Source organism: Pagrus pagrus (assembly GCF_965226575.1).
Source record: "Pagrus pagrus genome assembly, chromosome: 3".
Classification (NCBI taxonomy): domain Eukaryota; kingdom Metazoa; phylum Chordata; class Actinopteri; order Spariformes; family Sparidae; genus Pagrus; species Pagrus pagrus.
Genome location: NC_140187.1, coordinates 16080937 through 16100426, shown reverse-complemented (window position 1 = coordinate 16100426; position 19490 = coordinate 16080937). Strand labels below are relative to the sequence as shown.

The window sequence follows — 19490 nt, the reverse complement described above, 5'->3', positions numbered from 1 at the left end:
GATTATTAGTGTCATTGATAAAATATGAAATACACTGGACGTCTTTCCATTGGGTTTTTAACCACTATCATGATATTTGTTCGATGCAGAGTCAGAGTAGGCAGCATTAGGAGTTAAAAGAACAGATAAAGCAAACACCATGTTACTTAAATTGTAAACTAGATTAAATAACACAGATTCATGATTTCATTTCAATGGCAGAGCTTCTGTTTGTCACCATTCAACAAGTGGCCCGACAAAAATCCAACCTGAGGCAAATAAATGGCTAAATTGTAATTATATCGGTGTGTACAGGATGTTTTTCTTTTTTGTATCTTTTTAAATTACAATTCACAGGCATTTTAACAGAAAACATTTCCTCCTAATAATAATTTGTGTTTTATTTTGACATACTTGATAATCAAGTATTTGCAATTTGTAACAGGGTTAGGGTTCTTTCTATGTGTTTTACAATTATATGTAAATGTCTTATTCACAGATAGAATCATGTACATATGTGGTGATAAATCCGGTCTCATCACAGTTGTCTGACACCTCCTCACCGGTGTGATTAATTGTTCCTGTTGGATGTAGCCCTTTTGTTGCCGTGCTGCAAGTGAATCCTAATTATCACTACACACACAGATCTTCTCACACTCTACTCCTAACATTACCTATGATGTAGTGCATGGCTCTGATTTTAATGCTTTAGGCTTGTGATTACAGTTCGGATGCGAGTGATCATTTATTGTCAGGCATGCATTGGTTTTCGTGCCTGGTCGGGGATTCACACCCCTGCTGTGGAGCTTTTGGGTCGTACACCAGCGTGATCCATAGCACACTGCTGTTCAGCTGTCATATCTCCTGCCCGTATTTCCTTTTTATCTGAGCCACACATCATGAATTGAGCTGTAAGGTTTATGGGCTCTTTAACTACCCCACTGTTAGATCTTATTGGATTCATTTGTCGTTTTAGGCCGGGTTAAGGCTTCACCCTGGGATTATTGCATCTGTGATCTTCGTCTCTGCGGCGGCGATCGTTGCTGCTGTATTGATCATCCGAAAATACTGCTTCCCAGTCAAGTAAGCACCCTTTATTAATGAGCCTTAATGAGATTATTTAATATTCTGGGTGCAGTAAAACCACCTCCCCCTGGTCTGTCACATCGCTTTATTTCAGTGAGGCGACATACAGATATTCAGTGCTGAGGCGGCTGGAGGATCAGGGTTCAGCAGTGACAGAGGAGGATGGCGACAGGGGGCCCTGCACAGTTGGAGAGGAGTCAGACGAGGTCAGTGCTTCATGGCTTCCCTGATAGTAGCTTTCACAGTCATCTGTCCCACAGTAGAGGTTGACACAGCTGTAACCTTCCTCATCACACCGCATGTCATTTGTAACTTCCCTTTTTCCCTTGTGACAGGATCTTCTGGAATAAATCTCAGCCTGAGATGCCGCTGGACTGAATAAAAAACAGGTCATTGTGGATTTATTGTGCGGCTTAAGGCTGCAGCTCCGGATTATATTCATGATTAAGTAATGTTTTTATTATCTTTTGATTATCTACTAATCATGTGGTTCACAAAACATAAGAAAACAGTAAGAAAACATGCCAATCACAATTTCCTACAGCCCGTGATGACATCATCGAATTTATTGTCAGTCCAAAACCCCAAATATCACATTTAATATGACTTAGATAAGAAAAAGCAACACATCCTCATATTTGGCTTTTGTGAGAGTACGATAACCTAAAGAACAAGATTGGCACTCAGAGTGCATACCTTCACCAAGATCCAATTTGATCCAATATAAAAACACACATATTTATACCCACTAGATCCAGATTTTTATTTGGATCCGACTCAAACTCACTCTTAGACACCAGCCATCTAAATACGTGATTCCCCCCCCGAAAAAGCCATTTCTGGCAATGTTAAAGAAAGTGAGTAAAAACTTCCCAGACCCCTGGCTTCCTTCTCATTATCCTGATCTGCATCAAAAGTTAATTGGGTCTTATCCTGGGCAGAGACCCATCCTCCATCCAAGTTCTGCCGAAATCGGTTCAGTAGTTTTTGTGTAATCCTGCTGACAAACCAACCAAAAAAACCGACACAGTGAAAACATAACCTCCTCGGTGGAGGTAATTCATCAATTATCAAAAATAATTTTCCAAGCCATTGACTAATCAATTAATCTGTGAGTTACAGCTGTAGAGTGTCTCGGTGCTGTGTCGTATTCATCAACAAGCTGTAGTGTGGTTTGTTTTTGTGGATTTTTATTCATCGTCTGGCTTAAATTCCTATCAGTATTATTTCTTTATGGTTAATGTGACATTTTGAGCTTTATCTCTATTACAACTGAGACACGCGTCTTAGTGAAGAGGCACATAAAATATGTATTTATCATTAAGTTTTCAACAAAACTATATGATTTATAATCAGGGTTATCTACTTAAAATACAGCAATTCACACTGAATTCACTTTGTTTATTATGCTACCAATAATGTGGAACGCATCATATGATCAATTTTAGAATCATTTGTTAATATCTCAATCCATGTGAATATTCAAAGCTATGCGCAGTCGGCAATTTGAAGGGGGGATTAGCAGGGATTCCCCTTTGTTAGCCAAATGACCAAAATGCATCCCCGCCTGTTAACCTGCCATCCCCCATATCTATCCTCTAGCAGCAGAGAGACTGAAGGGGCAGAAGGGTTGTTTAGTTGAATATGTTAGTCTAGTCCGTCTGACTCATTAATCCTTTATCTCACTGAGGTTTGTGCGAGTTTGAATCTGTGACCCAGACCATGAATCTGAAATATCAATAGTTTAAAGTAAGAGCTTGGGTCTTTTGATGTGAGGTATCCCTAGTCAGTGTATAACCTGCAGTAGATGGCCGTCAGGTGGATATGTATTTTTTTTTTAAATACACCTTGCTGTCCGTACAGTTTAGCAGTACATTGTTTTGCTTCCCTATTGGTGCTAAGCGCTGCTTCTCCAAACAGGGGGAGAGCTAACTGTCGTGTACTGCAGGTAATACACTGACTCGGTATAAGTACCTCATACAACCCCACATCAAAAGACCACAACTATCACTTTAACTCTTCTGTGTATTGATAAATCGACAGTGCTGTTCTAGGTGCTGAAGTTGCAGACGGATTTGTTTGTCTTGGATCTATAATATTTTCTAAACTCTAAATTATGAATGCTCAATTCCACAGTATACTGTATCGTCACCTATATCCTCTGTAGAGTAGCATCACCTTAATGATCAAAGTGAGGAGTAGCGCTGAGTAGTCATGGAAAAGTGAGAGGATCATAGAGACACACTGTAGCTTGTAGTATTCCTGTAAATCTTTCTGTGATCCTTCAGTTGCGTCTGCGTTGCTGAAAAAACAACCCCAGACCAAGCCGCCTGTCTAACAGAATATTTCAGGAGACATGACTGACGATCTAGTTTTCACTATAGATGTTTGGTGTAAGGTATCCTGCAAGGATATCTTTTGGGAGTTGTCCATGGGTGTGTGTGTGTGTTGGTTGGTAGGTAGTGTTGGTGCAGGGGGGGTGCTCTCATTGGGCCATTTAACCCTGTGTTAGAAATCAAAAAATCACCGCCTGACTACACCATTGTTAAATGACTTCTGGTTATGTGAAGAGGAAGCTGGTGCTGCTGATCCCACTGTGAATCAACACTTCACTGGTCCTATAAAATGCTCTGGTAATTAAACTGAGAATAAAACGCATGATGAATTTTAGCATGATAAATCACCCAATCTAGTTTTTTCTCAAAATAAAGCTGGAACCAAACTAGAATGGCACTCAGTAGAGGGTATACATCTGCCAACAGTGCCCTTCAATTCATTCAAACCGTATATATATTTAAATCCGCTAGATCTGGATTTTTATTTGGATCTGCCTCAAATTGTACTCACTCATAGATAGCAGCCTCCTAAATATGGCAGATTTTTGAAAACATTTTAAAAATATATTTTTTTAACAAGATTCGTGCATTATTCCCTGAGATATTCACAAAAATGTTAAAGAAAAATGGCCAATATTAAAGAAAATGAGAAAGACTTGCTGGTTCGTCCTTTCATCCAGATCCGCAGCAAAAGTTAATGGGGTCTATTCTGGGCCAAGACCTGTTCTTCATCCAAGTTTTGTGGAAATCAGTCCAGTAGTTTTTGTTTAATCCTGCTGACAAACCAACCAACCAACCAACAAATAAACAGACACTCGCCAAAACATAACCTTCTTGGCAGGGTAGCAATCATCTTTTATTGGCACAACCGATACACATGGATGGATAAACAAAAAAACACCTGATTTAAATATTGAAATAACCCGGTTGTAACAATGTAACAGCAACAAGATGAACATTTGCTTAAATGTGGGTAACTATACGTGAAAGTAAAAAGTCAAAACACTGTTGCATCGTACAGAATCTACACCTTTACATTAATTCGGTATCAGTCTGAATACATCAGAGATGTCACAGCATTATCCAGCAGTTGGAAAGTAAGCGGTTTCTACAAAGCATCACATGGAAATTTGACATTTCAGATGATTTCAAACACTCTAATTGACTCGCAGCTAAAAATAGTCGCACTAAGACTGCTGCAGCTATCTACCAGTTGGCCAGTTCCCTTTGAAATATATTTCCCTTTTCATGCTAACATTAACCCACTTAAAGTACATTTGCTGTAGAGTTCGGAGTCCAATGACTCTTTAATGGACTTCCAGGCTGTGTGATGTTGCATGATTTCTTCTGACAGCTGCATTTGCCACAAAGAAAGAAACTCCACCTGCGAGGGAACATTAATATGTGAACATCAGTGTCATAGGATCCCAGTGACAGCACTCACTGTGGTTTCTCTTTTAATTGGTGTTTGTATGATGAGGACATTAAGCAATGACATCAGTATGTTGTCCCCCTATGAGTTTTATTTATTTCAAGTTCAAGTATTATTGCAAATTCTGCTGGTGTAAATTTACTGTTGATGGTATGAATGATGTTGATGATTATCACTGTACATTCTGGTGTACGTTTGAGAAATATATATGTTGATGTCTATTAAATATATTCATCCAATGGACTGTGGACCGTCTGTGTCTCTGCTTTATAAGTATTATATAGTTTGAGCTACTTGCTTCCTAAAGTTGCCCATTTAAAACCATTATTTGATTTGTCTTGCTGAAGTGGGCAGGCACACTCTTTACTAAAAAGGAACAAAATATGGATTTTTTTATTCCTCTGAATACATAATGTGTGATCAGATCAGTAGTGCACATAGACCCTCTGCTGGTTGTCTGTAGTATTACAGCATTTTAGGAATAAGACCTCATGATGCCATAAACATCTGTTATAGTGTAAATTCCTGTATATACAATGAGATGAGATGAGAAATATATAATATATAATATAATATATATATATATCCACCTTTTTTATATATTAAAGCGTGTTTACAGGTCCTGGGGAGTTGCATGTGTGGATAAAAAAAAAAGTGCTTATGGCTCCAGAGGAAGCTGCATGTAATCTGATAAATTGCCTTAAAAGATGTCACTCAGTGGCAAATTTGGATCGTGGGTAATGTAGGCACTGTAGGTAATTTATCAGATTAGATGCAGCTTCCCCTGGAGCCACAAAAGCTTTATGCTACTTACTTCACATATGAGGCAGTACTCCCTACTCCACCTGTCTGTTACTAGACCTGTAAAAACACCTTAATGTGTAAAATTGGATTAATTTAACAAGCAGGGAAAAATAAACCAGAACACCGCTGACTCTCTGACCCCGTCTGCTTCACCAGCATAGACTGCCACTCCTGCCTGGACGAATACCCACAAGATTATAAAACTCTCCCTCCAAACCACTGCTGGCAGAACAAAGGAAGAGCTGATTTGAGTTTATATGGACTTTGGACCTTCATAATAATTGATTTGGTTGAAATGGCATGTATTATTTGAGGATTAACAGATTGTTTGAATTTCATTATGTTAGATACCTGAGTTAATCCTGTGTTAATTAAGGAAATGTCAGATTGTGGATGCATTAATGATGTACGTTAAACGATAAACTAATTTATCATTATTATTGCTATTATCTTTTGTGAGATACTATTACAATTTTTAACATTTTCTTTAATCCTTTAACAAAACACCACCAGCCATCTACCTGTTAATTATCGCAATTCACCCTTGAGTACAATAAACTGTAGGGTTAAAAAATAATATAGCTTTTAAAGCCGTTAAAAACATGTAGCCAGTGATGAAGTTTGGGAAAAAATGGGGGACAGACTCAGCCCAGGCACGAAAAACAATATACCGCACCATGATCACCTCTAGTTTGTCTTTTAATGCATTTTAATGTTTCCTTACAAGAGCTTTCAGGTGTCAGACAGGATAATATTTCATGTATCCAGGCAGCATCTAATGTAAGTGCACACGCTAACTGTAAATATGCTTTCAAGTTTTGTCCTTTCAGTGTCCTTAATTTATTATAGTGAAAGCTGGATTACCGATGAGGCAAAGCAGACAGTTGTCCTCTGACCCCTGGGTGTTGTGTTCATTGTGTAACGATGAATTTGCAGCAATTTGATTAATTCAAATTGAAATGTTAAGAAGTTTAAGGTAATACTTACTTATTAACAGGTAACATAATATTGTCTGGTGGAGGAGCCCCGTGTCAAGATCTACTATTTATATTTTTAACATTTCAGTCAGTTTTATGCTCCTATGATGCATATTCTTGAATAAAGTTGCAATGATTGAACTTAATGTGATGTGCAAATGAACGACAAACCAGCACCAAATAGCACTGAAGCTGATGTGGAGACCTTTGGCTGCCTTCCAGCTATTTAAGACATTTTTCCCCTGGTTTTCCCTGTAATTTGTCACTGTCTGTGAATGTGTGGTTCATTTGTCAAAATATGGCTGTGCAGACCAGCGACTCAATTGTTTCTTGATGATTAAATTATAATAATGACTTTATTATGATCTGGCCACCATAAATAATAACAGTCATAATATCAGGTCATTACTGCCACTCCAGGCAGGTGAAAGCTCGAACTCAGCTGTTCAACCATCGACAGGGCAGACGTTTGCTGACGCAAGGGCTTGACCTCTGCTTTAAAGGAGACATATTATGCAAATGTTCTGGTTCATAATTTTATTTTGGGTTTCTAATAGACCTACATGCTCAAAAACACATCAGTTTTCTCATACAGCAGCGCTGTATTCTCCCTCTGTTTGAAACGCTCTGTTTTAGCTCCTGTCTCTTTAAGCCTTCACTCATGAATACTCAGTCTGCTCTGATTGGTCAGCTCACACATGCTGGAGCCAGCGACACTCAACATGTACCGGGTTAGCTCTGTCGTGTTTTCAGCTTCCAGTTAGCTTCACTTCTATCGTGAATATAGACATAAATTATGCTAATGTGTGACATGGAGTGTGATGTCACAATGTCATTATGACTACTGCGTTTTAGGAGCAGTGTTTTCTGTGGGAGAGAGGAGCTTCTGTTGGCGTCGACTTTGGACTTTTTAATCTTCAAGACCTTTTAGCGTATTATATGTTTCCTTTAAATGTTGGCTTCATGTGCATATAGCGTTGCCTACATGGTCTTTAATGCCTTATGTCTTGACAAGACATGTCACTTCTGTGGAAGTCCATTTCTGCCAGTTAATGAAAAAAAGACAACTGAAAAAAACTGAAAGAAAACTGAGCTCGATAAAAAAAATATTTCCATTGTAACTTATAATTATGACATAATTATGAGATAAAAGGTCAATATTGAGATAGAAAGCCATAATTATCAGATAAAAGGTCATGATCATGAGATTAAAAAGTCACAATTATAAGATAGAAAGTCAATAGTATGTAATAAAAAGCCGTAATTATGAGATAAGGCTATAATTATGAGATAGAAATTCATAATTATGAGATAAAGTCATAAAAAGTAATTAATATTTATTTATGAACATAATTATCTTATTGTGACTTTTTTCTAATAATGTCAGCTTTTTTATCTAATAATTTCTCCTAACCATGGGAATATAGGCCTATGTATAGGCTACATTTTTTTAATCAAGGCCAACTTTTCATCAACTTTTTTTCTTTATCTGGCAGAAATGGTCTTCCATACCATCGTACTCCTTTGAAGTGTGCGGTGCGGTGACGCCTGATGCAACGTGGAAACATAACGCCTATCATCGTCTAGGTTATGCTTTTATTTTGAAATCCCCTCAACCGCACTACGTCACCTGTCCATCTAAGCGCACCTGTTTCCCAGACATTTAAACTGCAGCGCCACATGCAGACTGAAATTCAGCCGTGTTGTTCAGGAGATGCAGTGACTTAAACCAGCAGTGAGTAAGAAAAAGTATGAATAAATGATATGTGTAGTTATGTCATGCCCTGAGTAGAGGAAAAGTTTGCTAGCCGCTAAGATAATTTAAGCTAATTAAGCTAATAATGGTGACTAGCAAAACATTTGTCTCCTTGACATGTTTCATGTGTGTCAGTGGAGTCAGTTTAAACTTAGCTAGTTACAATTAGCTGCGTGTTATTTTCCTTCATGGCCTAAAGCAGAAGAGAAAGTGGTGGTGGCTTCTTCTGTAATTGATTTTGTTAATTGGGCAGATTTTTGTAGGCCAACCCAGAAGTTGGCATGGACCTGGTACCCTGTACCTCCTTAAAAAGCTAATGCGTATGTTGAATTGGATTTTGAAATATTACCAAATGTGACAAACACAAATGTATGATACTTTCATGTTTTGTCCAGCAAGATAATCTTCACAATTCACAATATTATCCCTATCATCATCAATATCTATAAAACTCTTAAAGGTAAGGGAGGCCATTCTGGGGAAAGAAAGTTGATTGTTGAGTCTCACTCCCAGGTCGTCAAATATCAACGCTTTGCGTTTGTATTCGCCCAAAATTCGAACCCATACCTTTGGTATTTGACAACCTGGGAATGAGACTCAACAATCAACTATCTTTCCAGAATCACCTTCCCTAGCTTTTAAAATGGCAAAAAAAGAAACTGATGTTTTCATTGCATCACAGATGGGACATACACTTTATTAACATTCCTTAATGTGAAAAGCAAACCACCAGCGAACAGAGCTGGACAGTGGTCCTTGAGATGGGAGTGCAAATTGCAGGCGTTTGCTTCCACTCATCCCATTTAACTTTTTCTGGGAGATGCAATGCACAAGCCTAGCCTTCATCTGGAAATCAAGACTGTATGTTGTCAAGATAAACAGCTTCTTTAAGTCACTCATTTTAGGATATTCACGATTATTCCAACTGAAATTCACCACGTTCAACTTATCCTGAGTGTTTTAATCGTGACAGTATCTTTTTATTGTCCCATCCTTAACAAAGAATCAATATTATGTATTGTGATGAAACAGGTGATTTACACCTGTTATTTATTGTAGTTGAGGGTTTGAGTGAAATAATTTTATTTCTCTATTGTCAGTTTATTATAGTCATTTTTGGGGTATATTGTCAGTTTTATGCTGATAAGTACACACATCAGATGGGATTTACTAAGATTTACATACAAATAGAAAACTGTTTTTCACATTTACAATTCGAAATATGAAACCAATCATTGTTCACCTCAAACAATGTCTCTTGCTGCCTGACACTGTCCCATATTTCGCATTGTCAACGACAGAAACTTGATCATCTAGCTCAGAGGGCGTGTGTACATATATGTAAAGCCACATCCTGGTTTTTATGTAGCACAAGGGGGAGGAGAGCTGGCACTTGCAATGCAAATCCAAAAACCTCACCCACAAGGAATAGTTGTAGGAATTATCAGTGAGTGTGTTCACAGATGAGATGACAGCAAAGCTCTGCTGTATCTACAATATTTCCAGCTGACAGGAAATACTTGAAGTGCTTTTCAAAGGCCTCCTCTCTTCCCTCTAGGAAAAGAAAGCTCTCATATATATTCCAGATATGAGATTTCGAGGTGAGATTTTAACTTTTTTTTAAAAGGGGGAAAAAAAGGTTGTTTTGCTTGTATGTCTGCAAATCTTCATCTATCTGCTCTCTGTGGTTGAAAGCTTCTTTGCACCTCCCTGCTGTAATTGCTGTCCTCCTAATAACATGGGGAATCTTCATCAATTCCTTTGACGTACAGGATAAGGCAAGAAATATTCTCGGTGAGCTCATTTCTGCTTATTACGTCTTAAATCGTCAGCTACCGCTTCTCATTTCATTTTATTTGCCACATCCTAATAACACTGTCTCCATTCTTTTATTTTAGGGTTTAATTATGCAGATCAAATCAAACCAAAATTGAACACAGGTAAATCCAATTACGGTAGATCTCCTCTTTATAACATTATACAACTTCCACATTAACTGTATGTGTGACCGTCTTCCTTTCAGTACCTTCAGCCACATCAGCACCTGAGCCAAAGTGTGGCCTCTCCAAACACTGCCCACCCAATAATTTTGCTTTACACATCCAGAGCGGAGCAGCTAATGTTGTTGGACCAAGAATCTGTTTCGAGGGCAAAATGTACGTGTGTTAATATGAATGAACCTGAATTAACAGTGAGATTAATGACTATACAGTCAAACTCAACCTTGTTGTCTCAACAGCATTATGAGTCATGTGTTGAATAATGTTGGATCAGGACTGAACATCGTGGTGGTAAATGGTGAGTAAAATACTTGCACCACTGCACTGTATAAAACAAGTTTTTTTTTCTTTCTGTAGTTGAATATTTGAGCTTTAATGTGTAAAATAATGTATGTGCAGAGTTTTCCCATTCATCACACAAAGTGTAAATATTCCAGTAGTTTGGAAGCCAATCCTGGTCCACTATTCAGCATATACAAGCATGATATGGAAACTTGAAGCTTACAGCACACATTCAATGAAGTAGGAGAATTCTTGTGTCCAGCAGTCAAACTTGTTAAATAAAACGTCATGTGGCATCATACATTCAGGATTTTTTTTAATGAGGGTGCAGGGATAGGGTCCATTTTAAAGATTTTAATGTCGTAATTGTACTTTGTCAGCAAAACCCATGTCGGCTACACATTAGAGAATGTTTTTATGTTTGCCTTATACATGTATGGAGGTGATGTTTGATATCGTTAATAGTTTTGAGCTTAAAATATCATTGAACTTGGAAACAGCAGTTGGTAAAACAACATCCACAATGCCTAAAATGCTAAGGAGCAGCTATCATACAGACCTTGAGATGATTTTTGTTTTGGTCAGTTATTGATGTGTTTTTCCATCTCAGGTCAAAATGGAACTGTGGAAAAATGTGGCTATCTTAATATGCAAGATGGAAGTAAGAGTTTTTAAAAAAAAAAAAAAAAAAAATCCTTTCAATCCTGTTTTCAATTTCAAAGTTTAATGAAACCTTAAAATTATGTTTTCTTCTTTCAATGACTAACAAAAGACCCAGAAGACATCCTGGCATACCTGAAGGCAATAAAACCTGGAATGATTGTCTTGGTGGCCTCGTTTGATGATGTGACAAAGAAGTAAGTCTAAATCTCAGTGATTCAAGAACCAAAACGATTTCACGACATGCACAATGACCCTTTTCTTCTACTTTGTGGCAGAATGACAGATGAAATGAGGGAGGCATTTGTTGGAATGGGAAGCACTTTGATCAAGTCTGTGAAACGCAGAGACAGCTGGGTGTTTGCTGGAAGAGCGGGGATGGAAAACAAAAGCCTCCATGAAAGGGTTAGTGAGCCCGTTCACTGCAGTTTCATTTTATTCCATGTGTGACATCTATTTTAAAATATGCTAAAAGTACAAAAAGGCATGATAATTGATGGCAAAACAAATGTCTTCTTCTCTGTTCACCTGTCAGCAAGCTGTTAATGATGAGAAAACCAACACTTTTGAAGGATGGCCGGCGTTGGTGGAGGTGAGCGGCTGTTTTCCCAAGACCAATCTGACAGACGCTAAAGTTAACGGACCTTTGTGATGAACGGGAGGCTATGATGGAAGCTGTGTTGGTTGGCCTTTTACAAACTGCCCTGTATAAGTGATGCCACTTAAAATCTTGTTGGATTTAAGAAATGTCCTCCTCTTTTGCTCTTCCTGGGGTTTCCTTGGGTCTTTGCTCATCCTGAATCCGGGGACAGCAGGTGTTGTATTTTGTACAGATTGTAAAACTGTCTGCGGCTAGTATGCAATTTGTAATTCTGGGCTATATAAATAAAACTGACTACACTTGACTAGTGAATTTAATATGCCAGCAGTTTTATCCCTCTGGGGTAAATGAACAATATATTTTCAGATTCCTGGAGGCGGAGGATCATATATTATTTAACTGTCAATAAAAACCAAGAGCATGAGGATTTTGTGATCTGCAGTGCCCTCTTTTCTTTCCAAGTACTCTTTGCGAAAGAACTTCTCTGAAGTTAAAGGATAATGTAAAACAACAGGGTGGAAATACTCCATTAGTAAAGTAAAACCTCGACATTCAAAATCTGACTTCATGCAGATGTACTAGAAGTGTAAAAATGTGTCTCAGCATTTCACTGGTGAGGCTACATTATAGTACAGTTCATCATGAACAGTTTGACAGTTTAGTGTTGGCTCCCACCTTAGGGTCAGGCCCCCTCCAAAGGGTCATAAGATATGTGAGATGTGTTGTGAGATGATTAATGGGAGACGAAAGGAAAAAATTGCCAATTGCACAATTCTCATGTGAAGGAGCAAATTTAAAAATGTGAGAATGAACATTGTTTTATTTTTGCATGTTGAAATTGTAGTTCACATGAGAAGAGATCAAAGCATGTTAGAAGTTAACAAGGCAAATGTGTGATTGGTGGATCTGAAACATGAGAAGGAGCCCCGACTGGACAGTTTCATTTTTTTTAATCTGAAAAGTTTAGTGGTCAGATAAATGTGTTGGAGTTTCCCTGAAATGAAGTATAAAGTAACAAAATCCTAAATCAGCAAGTAGCTTAAAATTCTGCTTACGTGCAAGGCCTCAGTAAATGTAGTTACTTTCACTGCTGTACACTAAATACTGCTCCAGCACTTTGTTCTCCAGGGCTTGTCTTCCACTTGGTTGCTGCTTCATCATTGGTCTAAACCGGGGAAGTTTCCTCTCTGACATTCTTGGCATCTGCTGCAGTAGAGAGAGAGGGGAACCTCAAATTAGTATTGAAACTTTGTCCACTGTGAGCCCAGGAGGTGTCTGAAGAAACTCTGATATACCGAGGACATGGGAGTCACCCATGGAAAGAAGGTAAGTTTGTTGATTTTTTTTTTTTTTTTGCTTCCCTTACTGAAGTCACATTAAGATAATCCAGCAGAAGCATCCATGCAGCAAAAATACTTTCTTGGCATGCACTGTGTTTGAACAGATTAAGAATGAGGTGAGACGTTACGTTCTCTAACTTGTGTTATAACAAATGATATATACATGGCAATAATTGTTTATTCTTTTCCACATTCTGCATTTGTTTTGCAGAATTTCACAGTTTTTCTATGGTAGTTTTGTTATTGTTGTCTCTGCATTTCCCATAGACAGTCGGAGCCTGCACCAAACACAGGTCTTTATCCAATAAAAAAAGAGCCTTGCCAACGCTGAAGAGCGGGCCTTGGAGAGTGTTTATCCCGTCATGTCCTATTAATTCTTCTCCACACAATACCCACTGTCGGAGATTTAGCCAAACAGCATGACTCTTCCCTAATCAACCAAACAGCAGCCAGCAGCAGAGTTGTCATTAAAATACCTCGTTTAGATCGCACTATTATCCTCTTTCTGACAATTTACTGTCATCTTTAAAGCTTTGCTTTATTTGGTTACTGGCTGCTGGTTTTTGAACACATCCAGCAGTGCTGCTTCGGATTGTTTGCCCAGATATGGAACAGCATCTAATCTCAAGGCTATATCCATGGTTGGGTAGTAACAGATTACATGTAACTGGGATAATTAGATTAGAAATATAATTAGAATTATGTAAATAGATTACAGTGATGGAATGTAAATAAGTGCATTTACTCAACTACTGTCCTTCAGTACAATTTTGATGTAATTATACTTAATTGAGTATTTTCATTTTTCTACTTTCTACTTCCAATCACGCATATAGAGGCAAAGTTTGTACTTTTTAATCACTTCATTTACTTTAAAACTTTAGTAATTACCTCCTTTGCTGCACATTTTAAAATTGATTTATTTTGTCAGTAATCAGACCGAAACAAAAACTGACGCTGACAATTAGAAAAATGCTGAATATTAGATCAGACAATCAACCCCTTGTAGTATACACATAAATGTAAATGTAAACTGAAAATGTTTTGAGATGTTTAAAGAAAAAAAAAAGAATAATTGTGGAACTCCAATTTTAAGATTAAGCAGCAATTTTGTAAATGTTTGATTTTGAACTAATCCAAAATAACTCCAGCAGTATCAGGATTACGTCACCTTGTTTTGTAATCCAGTGAATCATGATACTCGTTTTCTATAATAGAGATACCGTGATAATAAAAATGTAAATATTGATATCATATTTATACATATATGATAATATTGTTTGAACGATCACGCACAGGTATAAGTCAGTGTAGATCTTTTATTTATCTATTCATTTGGTTGCCTTGTTTAAGTGTAATGGTCCTTTTTTCCTCGTATTTTGAATGTAGTTTATTTGCCAAAAAGGAGACAAAACACAGGAAACTAAATTAGAGATGAAATTGACTGACAGCATTTTATTTTAAACGTTTTCATAGATAACTTCATTAGTGTGAGCTTTTTGTTATTTAAAAGCAATCTGACCCACCCTGGCTACAACACACATTATGGATCATGTACATGGAACTGTACCATTATAATAATGTAATGTTTTCTCTTCTTTAAAACACATCAATAATTCATCAAACAACAAAAACAGAAAGAATTACTTTATTTAGCCGTCCAGTCTGAATCCCACCGAGCAATAACTCTGGTCTCGACTGTTAATTCTGCTCAAACTCCAGCAAATGAGTAACTCAGTGGGAATCAAACTGGGTTTTGTTTGATCCTGTCATTAATGAGGTGGCAGCCCTCCACCTCCCCAGTAACAGCGCTCGCTTCACTGGACTTGTTTAACTAGAGCTGACAACTCATTTGTCCGTCAGCGTCATAATACGGCTTTGTGCTGCATTGCTGCCATTTGCCGACGTGACCAAGAGGTTTCTATTTGTTTGGAGTGATTTCATGTGTCACACTATATTTATTTTATTTTACACACTTGTAGCACTTCATCTCAGGCATAGACAATGGTAATAACTACGAGATATATTCTGTTCTGTTTGACTTGTTATCGACTTTTTCTGTTGACAGAGAGATCTGCAACATTTTCCAGGTAGAAGCGAGACGCACCTGAACGGGTCTGGTGAGAAATCTAAAAATATCCAGTTTGATCATGCTGATTCATACCTGTATTACTTTCAACAACACAGAGTAGCCCACTACACACATTATACACAGTATTATCATAGATCTGATGTAAGAACAACTGTTGTGCCAAGTTTTTGTTTTGACAGTGAAATTAGTGTTTATTTGTTAATTTTATACCTCTTGCTGTGAGGCAGAGCAGTGCTGACTGACACGGTGCCATCCATAAAGTTTATAATTATCAACTCTATCATAAAGAGGTGTAATTTGGTGTTTTGTCTCTTTTGGTCTGGGACGAAACTGAAGTGTTAGAAGGGATGTGTGTGGCCATGTGCTGAAAACAGCAGCAGGTCAGTTTGCTGCAGAGGTATTTTTTATTGATTCTTACTGTCATTAAAGAGTAAAAGGGTGAGCTTGTTGAGTCAATGGTCCGTTGTGTGGCTGTCAATAAACCATTTAGTCAACATTCTAGTCTGTAAACTGTGTTTTAAAGCGAGGCTGTGTCACTTTGAAAGAAGAAGCACAAATGAAAAAGTAATCCTTGAGCAAATAAACACACCCTTGTGCATTTCAAAACGCTCAGACATTTTGAAGCTACGGCCTTATTTAACCTCATGTAGCTTTGGGTGGTTAATGTGAGCAAACTTTTGACAGTTACTGCTATTGTTTCTCTTCTTGTGCAGCCTATGTTTTAGCATTTACCATCCTCCTTTTAGTAAACACATTGGCAACTCTTAAAGGATAGGTTCACCCAAAAATTGACATTCAGTCATCATCTTCTCGCCCCCATGCTGATGGAAAGTCAGGTGAAGTTTTGTTGTCCACAAAATATTTCTGGAGCGTCGCAGCAAAACAGGGTTGCTGCATTCTCCTGAACAAGTGAAGTAGATGGCACTTCTAAATAAAGTGAATTCTCTAAAATTTTATTAAGCTAACAAGTGTAAACCTAATGTCTCTGTGTATACTCAGAGGTTTGTTCAGTGCTCTCTCATGTATTTCAGTCTGTTTTTTTCAATCCCTGACTAGTCTCACACAACCTTAAAAGCACTGAACACCTTAGTTATACAACTAATGAGAAAATGTCAAAACTATCACACAACCTGGATCAACTTTAGCTAAAACAGGATAAACATACAAACCTCATATATTGCAATATCATTGTGGGAGCTACTTATCCTACCTACCTTTGTTCAGCTTTATTAAGCCTGAAACCTGCTCACCACTTCTTGCTAACTGTATTACTCTAACCTTATAGTGTACGTATGTTTATATTACTGAAACTGAAAGGTGCTATTTGTAGGAAAAGCTTATTTTTGAGTCTCATTCCCAACTTGTCAAAAACTGACGCTTTGGGATGGTGGCCGACCAGTCCTACAGTCCCAAAGCGCCAGCTTTTGACGAGTTGGGAATGAGCCTCGAAACTCAGCTTTTCTTACAAATAGCACCTTTTAAAGGTTAAGTTCACCCAGAATGAAATGTTGCAGCATACTCCTAAACAACTGAAGTTTTGATGTGGACCAAAACCAAGTCTCCAAAACCCAAAAACCCATAACCCAAAGATCCCAAATTGATTTATAAAGACTTTATTTACACCCTTTTAAAGCCAAAATCTTCACTGCAGCTGCCGAGCTAAAAGCGTTAGCGTGCACGGTGTCTGAACTTTGTGCATGAGCTTGAGGGTGTAAATAAAATCTTTTCAAATGAATTCTGGATCTCGGGGCTTCCAAAAACTTGGCTTACTCTGGACAAGCTGTATGGAGCCATTTTATGGTTGTTGTTTTTTTTATCGCTTGTTTTTTTACGTTTGTTGCACTTCTACGTATGATGAGTATTGTTAGTAAGAAAGATTGCACACAAAAAGATCTTGGTAGCAAAACATATACTGTATGTTGGTTTCCTTTTCAGCCTCAGTAATGCAGACACACCAAACTGAACAGCAAGACCGATCCTCAGAGCTTCAGGCTGCGCTGCTCCTGAGTGAGGAGGAGAGCAGTAATCTCATCAGACCACAAAAACCTCTCAATCCTTTAACAGCCTCCAGGAGCCACCAGGAGCTCCACAAAGAACTGCGGATGACCCACAAGAGGTCGGACAGACACATAGACAGTTGTAAAACACTCGCACTTTGGTTTCATTGTGCGCATAAATCATTAAACTCCTTGTGTGTTTCTGTCAGGAGAGTGTCGCAGGAAGGAAAGAGTGAGCTCCAGAGGGCTTTAGAAAAGAGGAAATGGGAACAAAGGATGAAGGAGAGCAGAGATCAGGAAGAGGCGAGGAAGAGCAGATCACCACTTCATCAAGAGCTGGTGAAAAGACAGCAGAGGCTAGAAAAGGTTTGCCTTGGTCATCCTCTTTTTTTTCCGCATTTTCAATATAAAAGTTTGACACAGTGGTTGACACATGAAATCAAATTATATGTTCTAAGAGCATAACGTATCATATGATATAAAAATGCTCAGTATTTCCACACAGAGGATAGACATGTGGCAGCCCCTGATTACATCTACAGTATGTGGAGCATCTAGTTCTGCAGTCAACCACTGGAGGGCAGTGTAGATATTGTTTCAGACAGTACAACACTGTGACAAGACATTCATCTGTTAAGACACACCTCTGTGCAAAGTAGTTGTATGAACCCAAGCACATAAAGAAAATTAACAATTCTGCTCATCCAAATTGTTTTGACCATTTATGGATCTATGGATTGTCAGGCCTTTAATCTGAGGAAATTGCATCTAAACCTAAACCAAAACATCTGTAAAGTGTCCTTAAGGGAACAATGCTGTTTATTGTGGCTTCGCACATCAGCTCCAAATATACATTTTAGCTTGTATTAATTCCTCCACAGCTGGAGAAAGATGAAGGACAACAGCGAGAGGGGCCAGAGTTCCTCCGAGTCAAAGAGAGACTGAGAAGAACTGCAGTGTCCAATTCGGGAGAGAAACAAGTGTGATGGCAACGATTTGTCATCGGATGTTAAATGTTTTCTGTGGACAGTCAGCGCAGTAGTCCATTGGGAATATGAACAGGTAATATGAATCAGTGTTGGAGTTTAGGTGTTTGATTTCTCAGCATTAATCATCAATGCAGTCGGTCAAGGAACAGTTTGTGTCTATTGTGATCAATATGCTTTGGTAAGTTAGAAATCAAGGTCTGCATTGATAGATTAGAGATTCCACTAACATCATTAAGTCTATATGACTAAATTATCCTGCTGCATCATTATGTAATGTTCCCACTGTATTCTTCCCCATCACTGAGTTATTTGTAGTGTTATTTATGTCTTTCTGTTGTTCTCAACATGATGGACTTTAAATGAAAAGTGACAAAGTTTTACTTCACAATTTAACTGTGTGTTTTTTGTGTAATCAGTTGTCCCTTCACATGTCATTGTTTTTTCCAGCCATGTTAGGTCTATTATGTAATGGTGGGAAGTGTTGTGTCATCAATATGCTGGTCAGTAACCAGGTATGTTTGGCTGATGGGCACTGAAGTCGACACTGGGAACAATTGTGATTCTAAGATGACTTATGTGATAATTATTGTGTCCTTTGTGTGCCCTCCAATAATATTTACATTAAAGAATATTCAGCAACATTAAACAGAGATGTTGGACTGTTTTCTCACACGCAGGCAAGGTGAAAAACATACAGGAAAACAGTCACCAACTTTTTTGATCACTTATTTGATTATGAAGAACTTGATTTAACCGAGAAGACTTATTTTGGAAAATAATAGAACAAATTAATGTTCTAATTAAATGATAATCCCATTTTATGCTCATATTCAGATTCATTCATTCAGGTGTCTACCTTAACATGTTTAAATGCTGTAATGTATTTAATACACATGGTTTTTCTCATACAGTCCTCTAATGCAGCACCTTTATGCACCCTCTGACCTGCTTTATAATAAAAAAGGAGAGGAACTATCATTTTCTCCAATATCAGACATTTAAATATTCTTTAAACATGCTGTTGGCTCAGGCCTGTGTGAGCTGACCAATCAGGGCAGACTGGGTATAAGAGGGGGGGGCTTAAAGAGACAGGAGCCAAAACAGACAGAGGGGGAATACAGTGCTGCAGCACTGGACAGTATGAGAAAACTGATGTGTC

The 19490-nt window shown here is 38.0% G+C and overlaps 2 protein-coding genes across 3 annotated transcripts; both read left to right on the top strand.

The window, feature by feature from the left end:
- Positions 1 to 8245: 8245 nt before the first annotated feature.
- LOC311253296 (protein FAM3C) lies at positions 8246 to 12217 on the top strand. 2 transcript variants are annotated; one of them, XM_084347160.1, is made up of 10 exons: positions 8246 to 8349; positions 9929 to 9971; positions 10066 to 10164; positions 10269 to 10310; positions 10394 to 10526; positions 10610 to 10668; positions 11263 to 11313; positions 11425 to 11509; positions 11591 to 11717; positions 11848 to 12217. In XM_084347160.1, the coding sequence occupies exons 2-10, from the start codon at positions 9959 to 9961 to the stop codon at positions 11962 to 11964; spliced, it is 726 nt and encodes a 241-aa protein (XP_084203286.1). In that variant the 5' UTR covers positions 8246 to 8349; positions 9929 to 9958; the 3' UTR covers positions 11965 to 12217. The 2 variants fall into 2 exon arrangements, with proteins under 2 accessions (XP_084203286.1, XP_084203287.1); XM_084347161.1 differs by having other exon boundaries at positions 8255 to 8363.
- Positions 12218 to 13144: 927 nt separating this feature from the next.
- Positions 13145 to 18929, top strand: LOC311254308 (actin-associated protein FAM107A). Its single transcript, XM_084348010.1, has 5 exons — positions 13145 to 13239; positions 15322 to 15373; positions 17281 to 17461; positions 17552 to 17708; positions 18224 to 18929. Exons 1-5 carry the CDS (start codon positions 13216 to 13218, stop codon positions 18326 to 18328), a joined length of 519 nt encoding a protein of 172 aa, XP_084204136.1. The 5' UTR covers positions 13145 to 13215; the 3' UTR covers positions 18329 to 18929.
- The last annotated feature ends 561 nt before the right edge of the window (positions 18930 to 19490 follow it).

Coding starts and splice junctions, on each gene's coding strand:
- LOC311253296 (XM_084347160.1), top strand. Junction 10,669..11,262: donor GAACATCGTGGTGGTAAATG/GTGAGTAAAATA, acceptor TTTCCATCTCAG/GTCAAAATGGAACTGTGGAA. Junction 11,718..11,847: donor ACAAAAGCCTCCATGAAAGG/GTTAGTGAGCCC, acceptor TTCACCTGTCAG/CAAGCTGTTAATGATGAGAA.
- LOC311254308 (XM_084348010.1), top strand. CDS start 13,216: ATGGGAGTCACCCATGGAAAGAAG. Junction 15,374..17,280: donor GACGCACCTGAACGGGTCTG/GTGAGAAATCTA, acceptor TTTCCTTTTCAG/CCTCAGTAATGCAGACACAC. Junction 17,709..18,223: donor GACAGCAGAGGCTAGAAAAG/GTTTGCCTTGGT, acceptor ATTCCTCCACAG/CTGGAGAAAGATGAAGGACA.